General features: G+C 35.5%; 1 protein-coding gene across 11 annotated transcripts in view; it reads right to left on the bottom strand.

Annotated features, from left to right (window-relative positions):
* Window positions 1–19,413, bottom strand: part of LOC136830731 (otoferlin-like) — a 722,463-nt gene that overhangs the window by 78,413 nt on the left and 624,637 nt on the right. For all 11 annotated transcript variants that reach the window (XM_067090537.1, XM_067090535.1, XM_067090531.1 and 8 more), the window contains 3 exons: window positions 10,970–11,027; window positions 9,448–9,579; window positions 8,191–8,253 (listed from right to left, as the gene is read on the bottom strand). In XM_067090537.1, the coding sequence (XP_066946638.1) occupies window positions 8,191–8,253; window positions 9,448–9,579; window positions 10,970–11,027 (253 nt within the window). The remainder of the gene's footprint in view (window positions 1–8,190; window positions 8,254–9,447; window positions 9,580–10,969; window positions 11,028–19,413) is intronic.

The following is a 19,413-nucleotide window of genomic DNA, read 5'->3' on the forward strand; positions in this document are numbered from 1 at the left end:
AATAATTGCCTCCTGAGAGAGGAGAACGGACTCAGGAAGACAGTAAAGTAAGGGGCCACCAATCTAAAGGTTGAAAAGACATTTACGAAAGTATTTATAAAAATTATAACGAGGGGTAAACAATACTCCGACGGGAAACTGCTCGAAAACACACTTATCCAGCAAACAAAGGAACGATTGAAAGTCTCTCCTAATTAGGTTCCTGCAGGTCGCAGGCGTACAAAGAACATGGCAGGATCTCAAACTGAGACTTTGTATCTCATTTTAATGAGAGTCTTCAGTATCATCTTGGCTCCTTATAACGAATTCCTGGGAATATTCGCCTAAGCGGAATAAGCAGCATGAACGTGCAATTATATAGGTATAAATTGTTGGATTCTTTCTATACGTAAATGCTTGAGTGAAATATTATGCATAACCCTGAATAGAATAGAACAGAATATAGAATTTAGGCCAAGGGCAGAGTGCTGGGATCTCTGAGGTCATTCAGCGCTAGAAGGGAAATTGACAGTAAGAGGATTTTAAGGGTGTAACAGGAGGAAAACTCGCAGTTGCACTATGAAACAATCGTTAGGAGAGGGACGAAAGAAAATATGAACGGAGGTACAGTAAAAGGAACGAAAGAGGCTGCAGCTAGGGGCCAAAGGGGCACTGCAAAGACCCTTGAGTGATGCCTACAGTGCACCACGTGAGGTGCACTGACGGCACTACCCCCCTACGGGGCATGACCCTAAAGGGGGCCAGAAATGTTAGTAAATACCTAGCTGATCTATTTTATAAAGGAAACATAAGCCAAAACATCTGATTACGAGTAACACAAACAAATTTCAATTAGCGACATCATGGCATGTTGCATAGGGGTAAAATCAGAATTTGAATCATTTGCTTGTTATATACTAAGAGAGTATTTCGAAATTCCTATTTTTTTTCGAAAGTTACTAAAACTTAACTGAAATCCATGAAGACTCTTGCTTCCATTTCTCACCTATTTTTTGCAGACCTTTCGTTACTTCCAACATATTACGCTTTTATCTTTTGGTGCCCTGACATATAAATTTTATCAAGAGATGCCAACTGGAATAGATAAGAAATTTATAAAGAAACGACCCATTAAAAGCCATTCCGATTTTTCGGTTAGAAGGGAGTAATTAAATTGTGGTTTTTCATTACTATATGAATAAAACTTTGTGTCCTGTTACCAAATGAACTGTTACAACGATGTATCTACGGGTGAAAATAATGACGCATGGTCAATGTATGTTCCATCTGTATGTATGTGTTTTTTCAGCTAATTAATATATGGTCTTTGTAGGACGTAGGATATACTGGAAAACCATCTTCTGTAAACTTTTGAAATGTACGGTCTCGACAATTTCATTTTCTTTTCTAATTTCGAAAGCTACCTTCTGTGGTGATGGCAATACACGGACAAACTTACTTTCTCTTTCTACTGGAATTTTCGCTATGCCTCTTTCTCGCTCTTTCCTGGTTATTTCTAGTCGTTATCACATTTTCAAAAGCGACTGGAGACCTTCAAAGTTCTTTCCTCCTTGGGGAAGCCATTGACGACTTCATCATCTTTATGGCAATTTCTAAATTCAGAAGAATGTAGTTTTCGTATCCTCAAATTAAGACACCAACAACTAATACATCTTTGACCGATTTAGCAGACAGCAAATTAAATACTGAAAGCGGTATGGCTGAAATACTGTGTGGCTTAATTTCCGTAAATGCAGACGAAACGCCAAGCTAAAAGGCCAAATGTAACTATATAAATTAATTAAAACAAGAAAGCCGTCACTTCGCAAGAAGCGGCTGACAAGATTCTTTCAATGGAATAAAATATAAAATTTAAGCCAGAGGGCCAGCGCTGTGACCTACGAGGTCATGTTATTCAGCGCTGAAAAGGTAACTAAGTAATGCCTACAGTGCACCGCGTGAGGACCACTAACGGCATTAAACGCCTTCCCCTATGCAGGGCAGACCCTTTGAAGGAAGAAATATCATGATAATCAGCGCAAATGGAATACGGCATAAAGTTTAACAACAAAATGGCCGGAGAAACATTCAACAAGTGAAAAAACGCGCCGAAGTTTCTTCTGCGCAATTGAGCTTTCTGTACAGCCGCTACAGCTTATAATCAGGGCCACCGAAAATAGACCTATCTTTCCGTGGTCTCGGTATAATGTTGTATGAGTCGCAGCCCATGAAACTTTAACCACTGCTCGGTGGTGGCCTATCCTATATAGTTGCCAGGAGCACGATTACGGATAACTTTAACCTTAAATAAAATAAAAACGACTGAGGCTAGAGGGCTTCAATTTGGTATGTTTGATGATTAGAGGGTGGATGATCAACATACTAAAGTTGCAGCCCTCTAGCCTCAGTAGTTTTTAAGATCTGAGGGTAGACAGCAAAAGTGCGAACGGACAGACAAAGCCGGCACAAGTTTTCTTTTACAGAAAACTAAAACACAGCTGCTAAAATGAGCAATTACGTCTAAAAACGAACCATAACATTCCCTTCTTAGAGACACAATACAGCAGAACTATCAGAAGCCTAAAATGGCATTACAATAAATCCTCATAAATCTTTGTTAAGTACCTAACAAGACAAAGGCACTTTGGCATAACAGACGAGATTTAATAACAAGGTTATTCAAGACAAACCATTTTAATCATCTCGTTAAACAATGATTTACGACTGTTAAGCTTGATTTATTCCATTAAATCGTCTCTGAGCAATCTTACTCTAGACAGGCGGTAGGAGGATACGAAATTGGACTGATAATGATAAGTTATTTAGATTAGTCCTTTCAATTATCTTGCTTTACACTAAATTTTGACTCGGTAAATCCGTCGTTTAATGTGGTTTATCGCCTCCCCCCAAGAAAAAAAAAAACATTCAGTTAATATACTGGCGGTAATCAGGCACAGCAATATACAATCTTCTTAATGTGTGTGGATAAACTTACTCAAGATACAGTGATTATAGTGTTAATCATTTGGGCTATGGTGAAACATTTAATCTATTTCCATAAATGGCAATGTTCAATCATCATAACATTGACAAGAGGGACTATGTGGTTTTATTACCTCAGTCACAGAACAAACGTGAGAATATTATTCCACAAACATTTGAACCAATTTAGAAACTCCTCGCTTGGAAAAAAAAATTATTTTTCTATGTAAACGCCTCTCATACTGTAACTAATGTGCAAAGGTGCCTATATTCTAATTGGTATTAATTTTATTAATTTGGTATTTATCCAAGACATCCTTTGGATTTGTTATAAAATCACGTTCTGAGATTTTTCTTGCTCCTTCCTAAGTCCTTGCGTAGGGTACTGCCTCATCAGCCCAAATTATTGCAACCTCTTTAAATGACAGCGCAGAGGACTGCACCGTTTACAAGTCTAAATTACATTTTCAATACTGCTATAAGCTGCTTTTAATTGAGAGAGAAAAGTGTGATAAATCGCTTCGTTAGTCAAAGCTACAGCATTTTTTATTTCAATCAAACAATAGTCCGATGGCCAGCGACAGAGTTTGTAGCAGATTGTGTTGTCTGTCTTCAAAGAAAATGAAATGATATTTCTACCAACATTAATGTTGACATATATATAGCCACACAGAATATTTAAGGAGCCATCAAAAGTTTCACTGTAGTGTGGGAAAAGCTTCCCACTCCTGCATACATCACACAGAATTTACGACTGTTTTTTTATTTTATTTCCAGGATAGGCGCCATGATCTGAACTCCTCTTCGATGCCCTACTGAAGTCACGGTCGCCATCGACACTAAGTAACGATAAGTTGTTCTAAAATCAGATTTCGCGTTATTGTCCTTTTAGTAGGACGGTCGCTATCGACACTAAGTAACGATAAGTTGTTCTAAAATGAGATTTCGCGTTATTGTCCTTTTAGCAGGACACACTTACGCATAAGAAGCCCCTCATTAGGTTACCACACCGAGACAAAGTCTGCGTACTTCGCGTGACAAGAAAAGTTGAAGTTCACACTGGCAATGCTCATACAGCTAGCCCCCCTTCGAAAGGGGTAAAGGTTTCTTTTCTCCCAACAGTCCTCCAGTGCCCTGAGATGTATGAAACCTCTGGGAAGATAAATCAATTAAAAAATCGTCATTTCAGCTTCAAGATGACAAGACGGATACCCTTTTCCTCACTGTACATAGACTCGAATCAATTTCGAAAAATAATTCGCATTTTTCTGAACCCACACGAAAATAACTTTTTCCATAAACAAGTATCACAAGTTCAGCATATCCAATATACTGCCAATATCCACAAAAAACCTTATGATACATCCTGGGAAGGGATAAAACCTGATTGTCATACACCCAATAAAGTTCCCATTCCTTACAGCAACACTTGTGGGGATTATCCCAGAATCCCAACCCCCCTTCCCACTTTTTTTCCCCCTCTCGCCAATAACCTTCAGCGCTGCAGGGCAATCCGCAAAAAACTTATACATTGGTCACAGCAGGAAATTAAGAAAATGGACGCACTACGGCAAATTATAAACGTTCAGTACAGTAGGGAATCAGAAAAAAAGTCAGCATTGCGACATAAAGGCTCGAAAAAAAAAAACTGACCTGAGAGAGAGAGAGAGAGAGAGAGAGAGAGAGAGAGAGAGAGAGAGAGAGAGAGAATGTGTGCTTGGTTACTTAAAGCCTGAAAAATGAAGTTAAACATTTTCGAGTTATATTTAAGTTTGCTAAGGACCCCAACAGTTTCAACAATTTCAGCTCTTGAAATATAACCACATATCTTGAACTAACTTCAATAACCTTAGGATTTCAATGAAAATACTCGCACTTTTAGTCATTTGAATTTGGTCGTAATTATTGCTCCATTTCCTCGGTCTTAAAGTATGCTATTTATCAACGGTAAAAGAAACCTAATTACAACAAGGTCTTTAATTATAGTTGGCTTTTATTTAAAAAAGAAACCATCACATGCAAAAAAAATTAAAAGGACTGATAATCTTTTCATACGAATTATTACCATTTTTACCATACGCAGATTTCGTAACATTTCAATTGGGAGGATTAAAAAGATTCTTATCCTCTTTTCACGGTAATGATTCTTATCGCCTTTTTATAGGAAGGATTCCTGTAGATATAGAAAATGATTCTTTTGCTTTTAACACAGTTTTATGAAATCATTCTTACAATGGATTCACATTAGGCTTCTTCAATTCAGTTCCAATCAACTTTGTCAAGGATTCAGGCCACCTTTTTATAGACAGCCTTTAACCTTTTCCCATTATGAATCCATACCTATCACCCATCATCATTCTAATACGATAATAGAAGAAAAAAAATATCCACTTTTTTAAACAAAGAATCCATACCTATCCAGCATCGGAGCATCCAAATAACCAGCAGATAATATTCCAGATCAACGGATAATGTGCAAAAAAAGAAAAAAAAGAGAGAGAGAGAGAGAGAGAGAGAGAGAGAGAGAGAGAGAGAGAGAGAGAGAGAGAGAGAGAGAATGTTCTACCAGCAACGGCTTGCATACAACTAATATTCTCAAAAAAAAAAATAAATAAAAAAAGGAAAAAAAAAAGCTCTACCGACAACGGCTTGCATCCATCCAATATTCTCAACGGCCCCAAATACCACGAGAAGAAGAGAAGTATGAATGTGAAATTTTCCGGACCGTAATTCGCAATTCAGATTTCAATCGTGGCCGGGGAGTGGCCCAGGCACCCCACTCCCTTTCTTTCGCGGGAACCGATGTAAAACAAAAAAGAATTATTATATTTCCCTCGTTTACCTACGCAATGTAAAAAAAAAAATGAGCGGGAGATTCGGCGTCAAATGTCATCAGAGAGAGAGAGAGAGAGAGAGAGAGAGAGAGAGAGAGAGAGAGAGAGAGAGAGAGAGAGAGAAGCGATGTAAAACGAAAAAAAATTATTATATTACCCTTGTTTACCTACAACCATGTAAAAAAATGAGCGGGAGATTCGACGTCAAATGTCATCAGAGAGAGAGAGAGAGAGAGAGAGAGAGAGAGAGAGAGAGAGAGAGAGAGAGAGAGAGAGAGAGAATGTAAAACAATAACAATATTATATCACCGTCTCTCATTTTCATTCCCTTAATTACATTAGGTTTTTCCTTATATATTTACAAGAGTCCATTTTCATAAGATACGGAATCGGAGAGCAATACAGAAATTGCAAGACCAGTTAACTAATAACTGGAAGATAAAACCAAAGATAAAACTCTAGTGCAGAGAGAAACTACCCTATGCACTTCAATCCCGTTTCATAGTCCTACATAAAATACCCATCAACAGTTTATTGGCCCTCCATGCATAAGCCACACCATCCACTTTGCATCCCCCTTGCAACTCTAGAGGTTTTTCTGGGATGCTATGGCCGATTTTTTGCAACACCCTCAGGTCGTCAATTAACAGTTTCTCTACTCTCGTGATACTAAAGAGTTTTATCGATTTACTTTTATTCTTTAAGGCAGTGGTTCTCAATCTTTTTTTTAGTGATGGCACCCTAACTAATGTATATAATCATTACGTGGCACCTCCTCTTCACAATCTCACCATATCGCATGAAATAACTTCTTATCTAATGAATAAAATTATTATCCATACTATATATAAATATATATACATATATACTATATATATATATATATATATATATATATATATATATATATATATATATATATATATATATATATATATATATGAGTAGACACACTGATAATAATTATATGAAGACTTCTGCAAACTTTTTTTTTTACACATGCTCATAGAGATGATATGGCCAAGGCAAAATTCATGACAATCTTGCGGCACCCCTAGGCACTTTCTGTGGCACCCAGTTTGAGAATCATTACTTTAAGGGAATAGTGTGCCTTTGCGTGTCTACAGATGTGAAAAAACAAGACTTAAAAAAAGCGCCCAGAAAGATCTTTAAGCCAGCAACCTATAAGATTTCGTGATGACGACGTGGCTGTATTTCCTTTGATAGGCCTAAATTAAAAGGACAAAAGCTATTACGCTAAGAACATTACGAACAAAACAATCACTTCGCAGTTAGTGAAGAATAAGACTGTAAAAATATATATAAAACTCTTTTTGTGAAAAGTGGAAAATGATTAAATTCATACTAACTATTTTGACTCTGAAAAGCATCACGTGGTTTACTCCAAAAGCTAAATGCCATGATTCTAATGTACAAAGTACGTTCATTTTAATTTCCACGCAAATAAACCTTTGACATAACACGAAAATGTAGCCTACTGCCCTGACATCATTACCATAACCCTAATGTACAGTACGTGAATAATTTACCTTTTCCACTTTATGGATCTGTGTGACATTCAATTAGATCGAGTTACTGATGCGATGTTTTCGTTTTGATATGCACAAACACTAAAACATACATCTAGTATACGCTTTTATAACCTAGCATTCAATAAAACATCCCATTAGATAAAGTTATTAATGTCATATTCCAGTTTTAATATACGCAAAAATCAAAATACACCTTTTATATACTTTTATAGCCTAGATTTTAATAAAACGTCCCTTTAGATAAAGTTATATAACGCCCCATTAGATAAAGTTACTAAAGCGATATTTCAGTTTTAATATACACAGACTTAAAACATACACCTTATATACACCTGAATAACCTAGCTTCCAATAAAACATCCCATTAGATAAAGTAACTAATGCGATATTTCAGTTTTAATAAACGGAAAAACTAAAATACACCTTGTATACATTTTTATAACCTGGCAGTCAATAAAACATCCCACTAGAGAGTGTTACTAATGCGATATTTCAGTTTTAATATACGCAAAAACTAAAATACACCTTTTATATACTTTTATAACCTAGAATTCAATAACACGTCGCATTACATAAAGCTACTAATATGATATATCAGTTTTAATATACGCAAAAACTAAAGTACACCTTTTATAAATTCCTATAACCTAGCATTCAACTAAAACGTCCAAGGTAGTAGAATAACAACAAAAATACTATTCGCTGTACGCGAACGATTAGATGGTTCCATCCGCTATTCCAGAAAATAGAAGGCCATAGAACTCTATTTTTGTGACGCCATAAACTTGGCCATACTATTAAAGGAATTTAGAGTTGAATAAAAGTCACCAAGGTGAACTTACCGTTAAAGTGATGATCTTGTCGAAGAGCATTGCCGGTGCCATGTGGAAGTCGAAGACGAAGTACTGCAAGGGAAGAGAAACATAAACTGTGAACAAGAATGGAAAAATGGCATACCAAAAATTCGGAGGTTACTTTTCCTGCTACACCCGAGAGAGAGAGAGAGAGAGAGAGAGAGAGAGAGAGAGAGAGAGAGAGAGAGAGAGAGAGAGTTTTTCATCCGTCACAAATTGACGAAAGCGGATTGACTGATTCCTATTTAACTAACAATCAATCAATCAAATCCTTCAGAGGAATAAAGAAAGAAAAAAGTCATGGGAAGAAAGTTTACTAGATATTATGCAGTTAACGAGAGAGAGAGAGAGAGAGAGAGAGAGAGAGAGAGAGAGAGAGAGAGATCCGAGAAATTGAGAGAGAGGATTGACATTCATTTAACTAACAATTATGAAAAATAAAGCGACTTAACGAGAGAGAGAGAGAGAGAGAGAGAGAGAGAGAGAGAGAGAGAGAGAGAGAGAGAGAGAGAGAGAGAGAGAGAGAGAGTTTTCATCCGTCACAAATTGACTGTCAATTCAATAAATCCTTCAGGTATAAAAATTCGTCTTGGTCATTCAGTTATGGAAAATAGCGACTTACTATATATCATAACCATTATTACATGTTTTGAAGAGTCAACTTGAATTTAAAAGATAATTCCACGTCAATTCTGATCGCGTAAGTAAACCTCCAGTTCCCGAAATTAATCTCAAGGGATTTTTGAACCACACTTTAGCCACAAAAAAAAAAGAGTTAGAGAGTCTCAAAGACATGTTTACCACCCAGTGCCTCAAAAATACCTCCAACTTGGCCAATTTCCGCTCACCCTTTCTGGAATGTGTCATGTGACGGTCTTCTCACTCTCCAGCCAAGTTATCGAAGTTTCTTTTCTAAAAATGCTATCCATCTCTGACTCCTGAAGGTAATTGTAATTAAGACACCACAATATCAAGATTCGAGTCTCATTATCCGTGGGATAAATACATGGACACGCACTGGTTTGCATTTGCAGGGTCTGGGGTTCAAACCCAGGTCTGCCGCCCAGCAGTCGACCCAGCTATGACTGGGTACCAGCATGAACTGGGGTTAAAAAGAAAAACAAGTAGGGGAGATGGTCTAGCAACGCCATCCCTAAAAACTTGCTGAAAACCGGAAGGGTCTACCTTTTCGGAGCCGGCCCTTCTAAGGGGTAAAAGACGTACACAAAATATACATAAACTCACCTCATTATAATAAGGACAATTCGTCGATTCCTTGACTGAAGTGTACTTCCTCTGGTCTCCAATTTGGACACACACCACCGGGTCCATATTGAGCCCTGCCAGCTGCCTGGCCTCGATGATGGTGATACAGACCTGTAAAAAACAAACAGAAAGATTAAACATACAGTCGTGCCACAAACTTGAATGACTGGGATCAATAAACGGAGCTCGGAATAAACGCATCAAAAAAAGCGGCAACAAACATGAATCCCTCAACAAACATGCAACAAAACAAACATTTTTTTCACGCTCATCCTTTTAACGTTACAAACATTCACAACATGAGAATTTTTAATATAACAGCATTTTACGACATTCTATTTTTCTCTGCCTTTTCCCCGAGGTCAGAAAACAAAAGTTTTAATATCCTTTAATGCGAAATAATTAGAAAGATTACGAGCAGAAACTAATCCTTTAATTAGGTTCGCTATATCATAATTAAGCTGTTCCAAGTAATCCTTTTCCACAGAAAAAACAGACCTTTCTTGTATTTAATTCAAAGTAATCCATTTTGTAATTATGAACAGAGAGACAGACAGACACAGACACAAACACTATATACAAACACTATATATATATATATATATATATATATATATATATATATATATATATATATATATATATATATATATATCAAGGCCTTTCGTTCCATCATCTCATGCAAGCCATTAACATTGCATTGTTGATCTCCTTTCTCCCAAAGCATCCAATTTATACAACTTTTTCCACTAAATCTCTCCCATTCTCATCACTTGACCAAACCACTTCACAAATATAAGCGATCGCACAAAATGCTACACAAACAAAATTTCAAGCTTATCATCTTAATTTCCAGGGTGTGTTTCATTTAAGAAGCAGAACTAAATTTCTGAACACATGGAAGCCACACAGTCACTTCAAGGAAAGAATATTTCAATAAAAAAAAAAAGTTTCAGGTGGAATAATCTTGCTTTGAACACACTGTAAAATGTTAACTAGAATATCAACTCACCTGATGAAAACTTTATCTCCCTCCTTTCTCCTACCAACTACGGCATATATTCATAGTATGAAAATGATGTGTCAATGGAGCTGTGATATACATTACATACACAGGGTCTCGTGCATGAAACAAGTGCTGTCTTTTGAACATACATTTATATAAGCTACGAAGATAAGCATTTAATGCTGAACACTATAATTAATAAATACATAAAGGACGATTACTTCAGACAAACTTTTATTTCCATCATAAAGCAATTTTTCAAATTTTTTTAGAAATATCGCTTTTAAACTTAAAAATAAGCTCTTGTTCACGCACTTGAAAACACAAAATTAATTTGCTTCCTTGAAAATTCTTGAGCCTTTACAATTACTCGAACATACTTTTATTTCCATCATACAACAATTTGGAAAAATAAAAGAAGTATCTCTTTAAAACTTAAAAATAAGAACTCTTTCTCTCATCACGCATTTGGCAATACGAAAAATATTTACTTACTTGAAAATCTTGAGCCTTTAACTCGGCAGGCGTCGAGTTCACCGTTTCTGATTTGTGTCTGAAAAAAAAAAAAGGAGACGAAATGCGTCAGACTCTTCTCTACCCTTCACAAATCAAGCACAAAATGCCGGCCAGTTTCTACAGAATGCAAAATGTGCGGAGATAACTCGAGAGGAAAAACGTGTCAAATATTTGATTTATTCCAACCATGACCTGTCAGAACGGCTGAAATCTAGCTCACCATGAGTGTATCTTATGAATATCTTAGGATAGGTTTTATTAGGATAGAGTAAGGAATACCTCGTCGAGGCCATGCCATTACTCATAGTTCTGTTCTGACGGAGTGCTAAATAGTCAAGCTTCTCTCTCTCTCTCTCTCTCTCTCTCTCTCTCTCTCTCTCTCTCTCTCTCTCTCTCTCTCTCAACGAGGTCAGAGTGAAAGAATGTCAATAGTATATTTTTTTTTTTTACCGTAACGAAGCGAAATCTTCAGATTAGCTCAAATTTCCTGTAAGAGAGAGAGAGAGAGATGCATGATTCTGAAGGCATCAGTGTCATCAAGACGGAGGAAGATGACGCAATCCAAATAACAAGGAAAAAGCCTGTAAGAAGAAGATCTTTTAGGGGGAAAAAGGATCCGATAGAAGGACGGAGAAATATTTGCCGAACTAGACTTTTCCCTGGGAAGTTTTTTTTTCTTTACCAGAAAGAATTACCTCCTACCACACCTTATCAAGCTTTACCAATATTCGCCAGAGAAGACGATACTGACGCCTCCAAACCTCGTCCCCCAAGAGATTCGTGAATCAAGCTGGAAACGAGACGCGTTCATTACATTCTCAAAGCCCATGAATCACGCGCGAATCACAACGGGTTCATATACCGAACCTGAGATTCATGAGTCACCTAGGCGACGCTATCGGCTCATTCATAATAAGGGGTCGGCGTTCTCTGTGCGTTTCTTTGGAAGGTTTCTTTGTCTCCCGGGAAATCAAAATTTTATTGGATGGCCCTTTCCAAGGAGCTTGTAAATCAACGCAAGACAATGCGACTTATGAATGAAATAGCCTACCATGAAACTGTACTGTATAGGTGCTTATATATATATATATATATATATATATATATATATATATATATATATATATATATATATATATATATATATATATATATGTATGTATGTATGTATATATATATTGTTCGTATATATGTATGTATATATATGTATATGTATGTATACATATATGTATAAAGCAAACCCACACGTATATACACATACCTCTTTTAACAACGTATTGTTTATGAAATCTAGCAACCACTAGCGGGTATTTCATCAACATTTTCTGTGTATTTATCAACCAGAAAAAATTTATGTGCATCTAGTTTCCTTTGCAAAGAATTGATGTATCGTTGAAAGGCGTTTAAGAAGTATAGCTATTGCTACCATTGGAACCTTAAAGGAAGCCTTTGCAATCAACCATAATAGATTCCTCTATCTTAAAACTACCACATTAACGAAATAGAATTGTAATAAACAGGCCAATCCTAAAAGGCAGTAAAAGTATCATCAACCACTTGCGGTAAAAAAAAAAGAAATAAAAAGTAAAAAGGAAGAAATAGGTGAGAGGAGTAGCGAGAAAGAGGCAATTATTATCAATATTCCTTTTCGCGTGGATCTGACAGCCCTCACTATTATTTCTACACCTATGGGAGAAGATGCTTCGCTTTCCCTATAGTAGGAAAAATCGAGAGGAATACATAAATGATTACTGAGAGAAAAATATCTAAAAATACAGATTTTCTCAGTAAAATTTTTTTACTAATTTTTTGTTCGAATATATATAAAAATACAGATTGATTAAGTTTTCGTTTAATAGCTAATTAAGCAACTATGCTGATTACTTGTTTAGAAATGAATATGTTTAATACTCTTATTATTAATAAGAACAACCATTCGTCTTCGTGTACAAACAAAAAAAAATTTTTTCACTTTTCGTTCGAATATTAATAATGAACTTCATTTTGTGTGCTCACAAGTTTCATTTAATTCTTGTTCATAAATGTCAACAAACAGGTTAGGTAATATTCGTATTCAAACAAAATCCTCAGCTTTATTCAGTTTTTGTTCAAACAAAAGTCTAAGCTTTATTCACTTTTTGTTCAAACAAAATCCTAAGCTTTATTCAGTTTTTGTTCAAACAAAATCCTAAACTTTATTCAGTTTTTGTTCAAACAAAATCCTAAGCTTTATTCAGTTTTTGTTCAAACAAAATCCTAAGCTTTATTCAGTTTTTGTCCAAACAAATAAAAAGAGCTTTAACTGGTTTGTGATCAAACATTACAAAACATAGCTTTATCAGGTTCTAGTTTAACGGATAAAAGAGCAGCTGAGTTCATGTCTTGTCCAAAAATCCTAAGCTTTATTCTAGTTCGAATATTATAAAGTTAAGTTTCATTCGCTCCCCGTAAAAATGGAAAAGAGTTTTATCAAATTCTTCCTGGAATAATAAAACACTGAAGTGTTAAGTTCTTAATGTTTAAGGAATGAATGATTTTAAGTTATCAGGCGTCGTGACTTCTAAGGTCATTGACTCCGATGTCAATTAAAAGACTGCAATAGTGTAGTATATTTATAATAGATATAATTAAAACTTGTAGGAGATAAAATATGTGAAACTCCAGCTTCTAAAATATATTAAAAAATGCCACTAGCATCATACATCACATCCTCTCAAAGGATCTTGGCAAGGATGTACCCGCCATCCCCACCCGGAGCTTCAGAGAGGTATCGAACTCTTAAATCCCCAAGACTGGGGCATTCGACCAGCAAATGCTTCACGGTCAAAGGGACTAAGCGATCGTCACAGTATGGACAAGGCATGCCCGTCATTAAAAACTCATGCGTTAAACGGGTATGGTCTTCGGAGCATTAAGTTATACTTCCAAGGAGATACGACATTTTCGATCTCTCTCCTCTTATTCTGGTCTACAGAACATTTCAATATTAAAAAAAATTAAAGATGCTTTATTCTTCTTAGAACAGTGCAAAAAAAAAAAAAAAGTCTCGCTTGCTTTATATTTAAACGTAAAATCTTTAACCACATTTTTGTCGTCATATCAAAAATTAAAACCCAAGCGGAGAGCAAATTTTAACGAGGTTTTCGATTAAATGAAAAATAAAATTTCCTATCGATAAGGAGTTCATAACTGAAACGAAACTAAAAATTAAAACTTCCTATCGACACGGAGTTCAAAATTTAAACGAAACGAAAAAATACGACATCCTATCGACACGGAGTTCATAACTGAAACGAAACTAAAAGATAAAACTTCCTATTGACACGGAGTTCATAACTGAAACGAAACGGAAAAAATAAAACTTCCTATCGACACGGAGTTCATAACTGAAACCAAACTAAAAAATAACACTTCGTATGAAACTAAAAAATAAAACTTCTTATCGACACGGAGTTCATAACTGAAACGAAACTAACAAGTAACAAGGACGTAACACTCAATGGTATCTTCCCTCGGGAAATGGAAGCATACCTCATAAAAGCCGAAGATAATAAGCTCCGTTCATGGACCACTATAAAAATAAAAAATAAGTCATTTAGCTTCCGAATGGCCAACTGCCTTCAAGTAAAAGCCAGACGAGAGACAAGGAGAATGGGATCTTACCATCACATTCTGTTGTTAATATTCATATGAAAAAATAATAATGTTCCACTAAGGACACTTCTACCTATCCAGTAAATATAAAGAAAAATCACTAAATACCGTTAAACCAACAGTTATTCTAAAAGCCATCAAAAAATAACTCAAAATAGGATACAATATTTCGAAAAAATAATATTATTGCTCACCAACAGAAATGTTTAAATGTCAGCCAATAAAAAATTCAGACTGAAAAAGAAACTGTTTTGCGAAAATACATTCTCTAGCTAATAACAATTTCAATGCCATTCATACATAAATAAAAATAGTTCGGCAAAAACTTTATCACTAGCCTATCACTTTAAATGCCAGCATGAAATTGATATTGGGTAGAGTCGAAAACAATATGTAAAACATGACTTTTGAAAAAAGCATTTGTAAAAGGTTTTACAGTCGATGAACAGGTGTAACTGAACATGTTTGCTCCATAACAAATGCCCAATCATGCCTGCGTTTGCATGAATCCATTGCATAAATACAGAAACCATCATCATTTTAAATAATAATAAAATTACACATATTTTTTAGCACGAGTGTGGCCAAAATTTGTACATCCCACCCCATGACACCGGTTAATAGAAGAAAAATTCAAGAAAGTAAATAAACTAAGTCACAATTCAATAGCTTTTCTTTCACTGATATATTTGTATATGCATATATATAATTATATATATATATATATATATATATATATATATATATATATATATATATATACAGAAATATATATATATATATATATATATATATATATATATATATATATATATATATATATATATATATATAAATATAAATATATATACATATATATATATTATATATATACATATATATATATATATATATATACATATGCTCTTTAAACAAAGAAAGCAAATGTTAGCATAAACCCCAAGTCTAGCGTGTGCAATGCGATGAAGTCTAAAACATTACGAAGGGTTAATTACACTTCATTTATCTTAATTATCAAGTACATATATAAATCATAAAGCCTGTAGTTAGGTTTCATTAGCAGGATGAAAAGTCACCCGCATGAAACAATGAAAGCGAGGGGTACTGTATCACTTTCAACAGGATATAATTATTTACAGTCACTACAACAACGCAGCAAATATAAAATAGAATTTATAACCTTAAATCATTAAGCTTTAAGTGCTAGACATCATGTTTTCTTGTTCACCATATGTATGTATATGTACAGTATATGAATATGTATGTATATATATGTATATGCATGTGTATATGTATGTGTGTATATATATATATATATATATATATATATATATATATATATATATATATATATATATATATATATATATATATATATATATATATATATATATATATATATATATATATATATATATATATATATATATATATATATATATTAATTACTCAGTAAAGGAAAAGGATGACGATGAATCTGAAAACCTGTGGGTGGTTGGCACTGTCAATAACTGAAAATGAAATTATATACTGTATATATAACAATTTCAAAGATAAAAACAAGTCAACTTACATAAAGATAAACATTCATTCCTCTACATGCATCGTCACACACCGCGACCTTACGTCACCAACGAAGACAGGTCAGCTGCCAAATTTCCGTGCCTTCATTTTCCCTTCAGGGCGATTGCAAATCAAACTTTGATGACCCCAAGCTTCGCTGACCCGCCTATTAAGTAATTAACCGTCCTAATTTCCTACTAACAAGGAACAAACGTATATTGAAGGCACTCGGGTATTCCGTAACGGGGAGGAGGTACGGAAATCTGGGAACTTGGGTCGGGAGAGAGATACTCGGACCATGTAATTTTGAATGGGAGATTGATCGCGGGGTCTTCGGGGATAATCAGATTCTAACTGCGCTGAAGTGGCGCCCTTTCATCTTCAAAGGGCAGCGAGCACATTTCCGGTGAAATGAAAGACGCAAGGAAGGAAGGAAAGACGACTGGCGTGGATAAATGGAGTGCGGGGGAAGTTTGAAATGTTGTCCTGTCGTGTTCCCATGCTTGTAGTTCATAAAGACTGCAATAGCAATTACAGAGGACAGACGCCAGAGTTCTGATTTCCGATCTAATAAACCATACGGCCATCTGTTTTCCCACCCACATCTTTATAGTTTGAATGGTGCAATAGCTTCTGTTTTCACACTATTTTTTTCTGTTCTCGTTAACCTTATCAAAAAAAGACAAACGAAGGCCTGTATTATTGACCTACTTAAGTGGAAGCTATATCACTCAGAGCTTTTATTATGCAACCTATTAGGATCATCTCTACGCAGTTACAAGACATCAAAATTGTAGCTACTAAGAGCCAAGCTAACCTGGCACAAACGATTTATTCTAAAAGGAAAAGGTGAAAAACTGAACAAAGTCGTCAAAGGAGTTAGACAGCTAGGCAAACTGTAGCCTGTAGCCTCCAGGAGATTATACTTCTGCCTCTTCGTTTGGCTGCGTTCTTCTCTTCAAACGGGCATTCCAATCTGTTTAGGCTTGCTAAGCGGCGTGTACATTCCTAATCATAATTTTACCTATTAGCTGTGTCATTACAAAGGACTCCCTTTCACTTCAGGCCTCACCATTTTTTCTTTTTCAGCCCACTTTGTTCTCCACCGTATCATTCCTTTCTGGATGGCAGGACTTCGTAAAAACAAAAGTCCACGGCTCCAGGAACCACTGGACTTCATAAAAACAAAAGTCCACGGTTCCAGGAAACACAAGACTTCAATAAAAACAAAAGTCCGAGGTTCCAGTAACCACTGGACTTCAGAAAAAAAGTCAGAGTCATAAAAACAAAAAGTCCACGGTTCCAGGAGTCACAAAACTTCATAAACACAAAAGTCCACGGTTTCAGGAACCACAAGACTTATAAAAACAAAAGTCCACGGTTCCAGGAACCACAAGACTTCTTAAAAACAAAAATCCACGGTTCCAGGAACCACAAAAATTCATAAAAACAAAAGTCCTTGGTTCCAGGAACCACAAAAATTCATAAAAACAAAAACCCATGGTTCCAGGAACCACAAGACTTCATAAATACAAAAGTCCACGGTTCCAGGAACCACAAGACTTCATAAAAACAAAAGTCCACGGTTCCAGGAACCACAAGACTTCATAAATACAAAAGTCCACGGTTCCAGGAACCACAAGACTTCATAAAAACAAAAGTCCACGGTTCCAGGAACCACAAAAATTCATAAAAACAAAAGTCCACGGTTCCAGGAACCACAAGACTTCATAAAAACAAAAGTCCACGGTTCCAGGAACCACAATACTTCATAAATACAAAAGTCCATGGTTCCAAGAGCCACACGAAGTCCATTTCATGTACAAGTGTAATCTAATTTACGAGAGGAAATGTTACTTTTCTGGAAGCATTTCGAGACGAAAGTAATTTCGTCGAGTCTGAATTAACGTTATTCGCCCAAATTACATTTTGGTTATTAAATCCCGAGATAAAATGGGATTCTAATTAAGGATGGGCTTCATCAGAGAGAGAGAGAGAGAGAGAGAGAGAGAGAGAGAGAGAGAGAGAGAGAGAGAGAGAATTTTAACAGTAAACTCTGATGTACCTCGATATATGAATACTGTATAGACTACGTGCATTTAAATCGTTATTGTTAATTATATCAAAAGTTTTGCAATGGGACGTGCAAATCATGCAATAAACAAGTATGAATAAAAACCCAGCAATATGAAAATATACACTATAAAAATTAAATGACACACGAATAAAAAAAAATACAGGTGATAGAAACATCCAAGTAAATAATAGACCTAATCCGAGGATATTTGTACATTTGTTGTTCAGGCAAAAAGTGAAGGACTGAACAGCAAAAATTATCAAACTAACTAAATTTCACTTAATAATAATCAATCTGCACTGAAGTAACGCTTCCTATGAACAAACAAAGCTATAAAGCGAAAACCCAAGTAGTATGTTAACAAGGTAGGTACTGGAAAATCTTGGAATGGTATATATATATATATATATATATATATATATATATATATATATATATATATATATATATATATATATATATATATATATATATATATATACACATATATATATATATATATATATATATATATATATATATATATATATATATATATATATATATATATATAGAGTTTAGGCCAAAGGCTAGGAACTGGGACCTATGAGGTCATTCAGCGTTGGAAAGGAAATTCAGAGTAAGTAGGAGGAAAACCTCGCTGTTGCACTTTGAAATAACTGTTAGGAGAGGGTGGATAGCAAGATGGAAGAAAGAATATATGAAAGGAGGTACAGCAAAAGGAACGAAAGGGGTTGCAGCAAGGGGCCGAAGGGACGCTGCAAACAACCTTTAGTAATGCCTACAGTGCATCCAGTGAGGTGCACTGACGACACTACACCCCCCCCCCTTGGATCCGGTAACAAACATCTCGATCTTATTTATCAGGATCAGTCTATATATGGGCTTGACACCTCCTAACTTTCCCAAGTTTGACACGGGAAGAAAGTAATTCAAAAGTAATATAAGGCCACAACAAAGGTGGGAATAGACTAGCACACGTGAATGGAAGAGAAGAAGAAAAACAAATGGCTTTCCGCGTCCCTCGTGGAAGGCAATACAGACTTTCCCATTTTTCCTAAAGAGAAAGGAATTCTCTGGGGAATAAGGTACTTTTGCCATTCGGTACCGAGAGCTTCTCGCCATGATC

The sequence above is a fragment of the Macrobrachium rosenbergii genome, chromosome 47, assembly GCF_040412425.1.
Source record: "Macrobrachium rosenbergii isolate ZJJX-2024 chromosome 47, ASM4041242v1, whole genome shotgun sequence".
Classification (NCBI taxonomy): Eukaryota; Metazoa; Arthropoda; class Malacostraca; order Decapoda; family Palaemonidae; genus Macrobrachium; species Macrobrachium rosenbergii.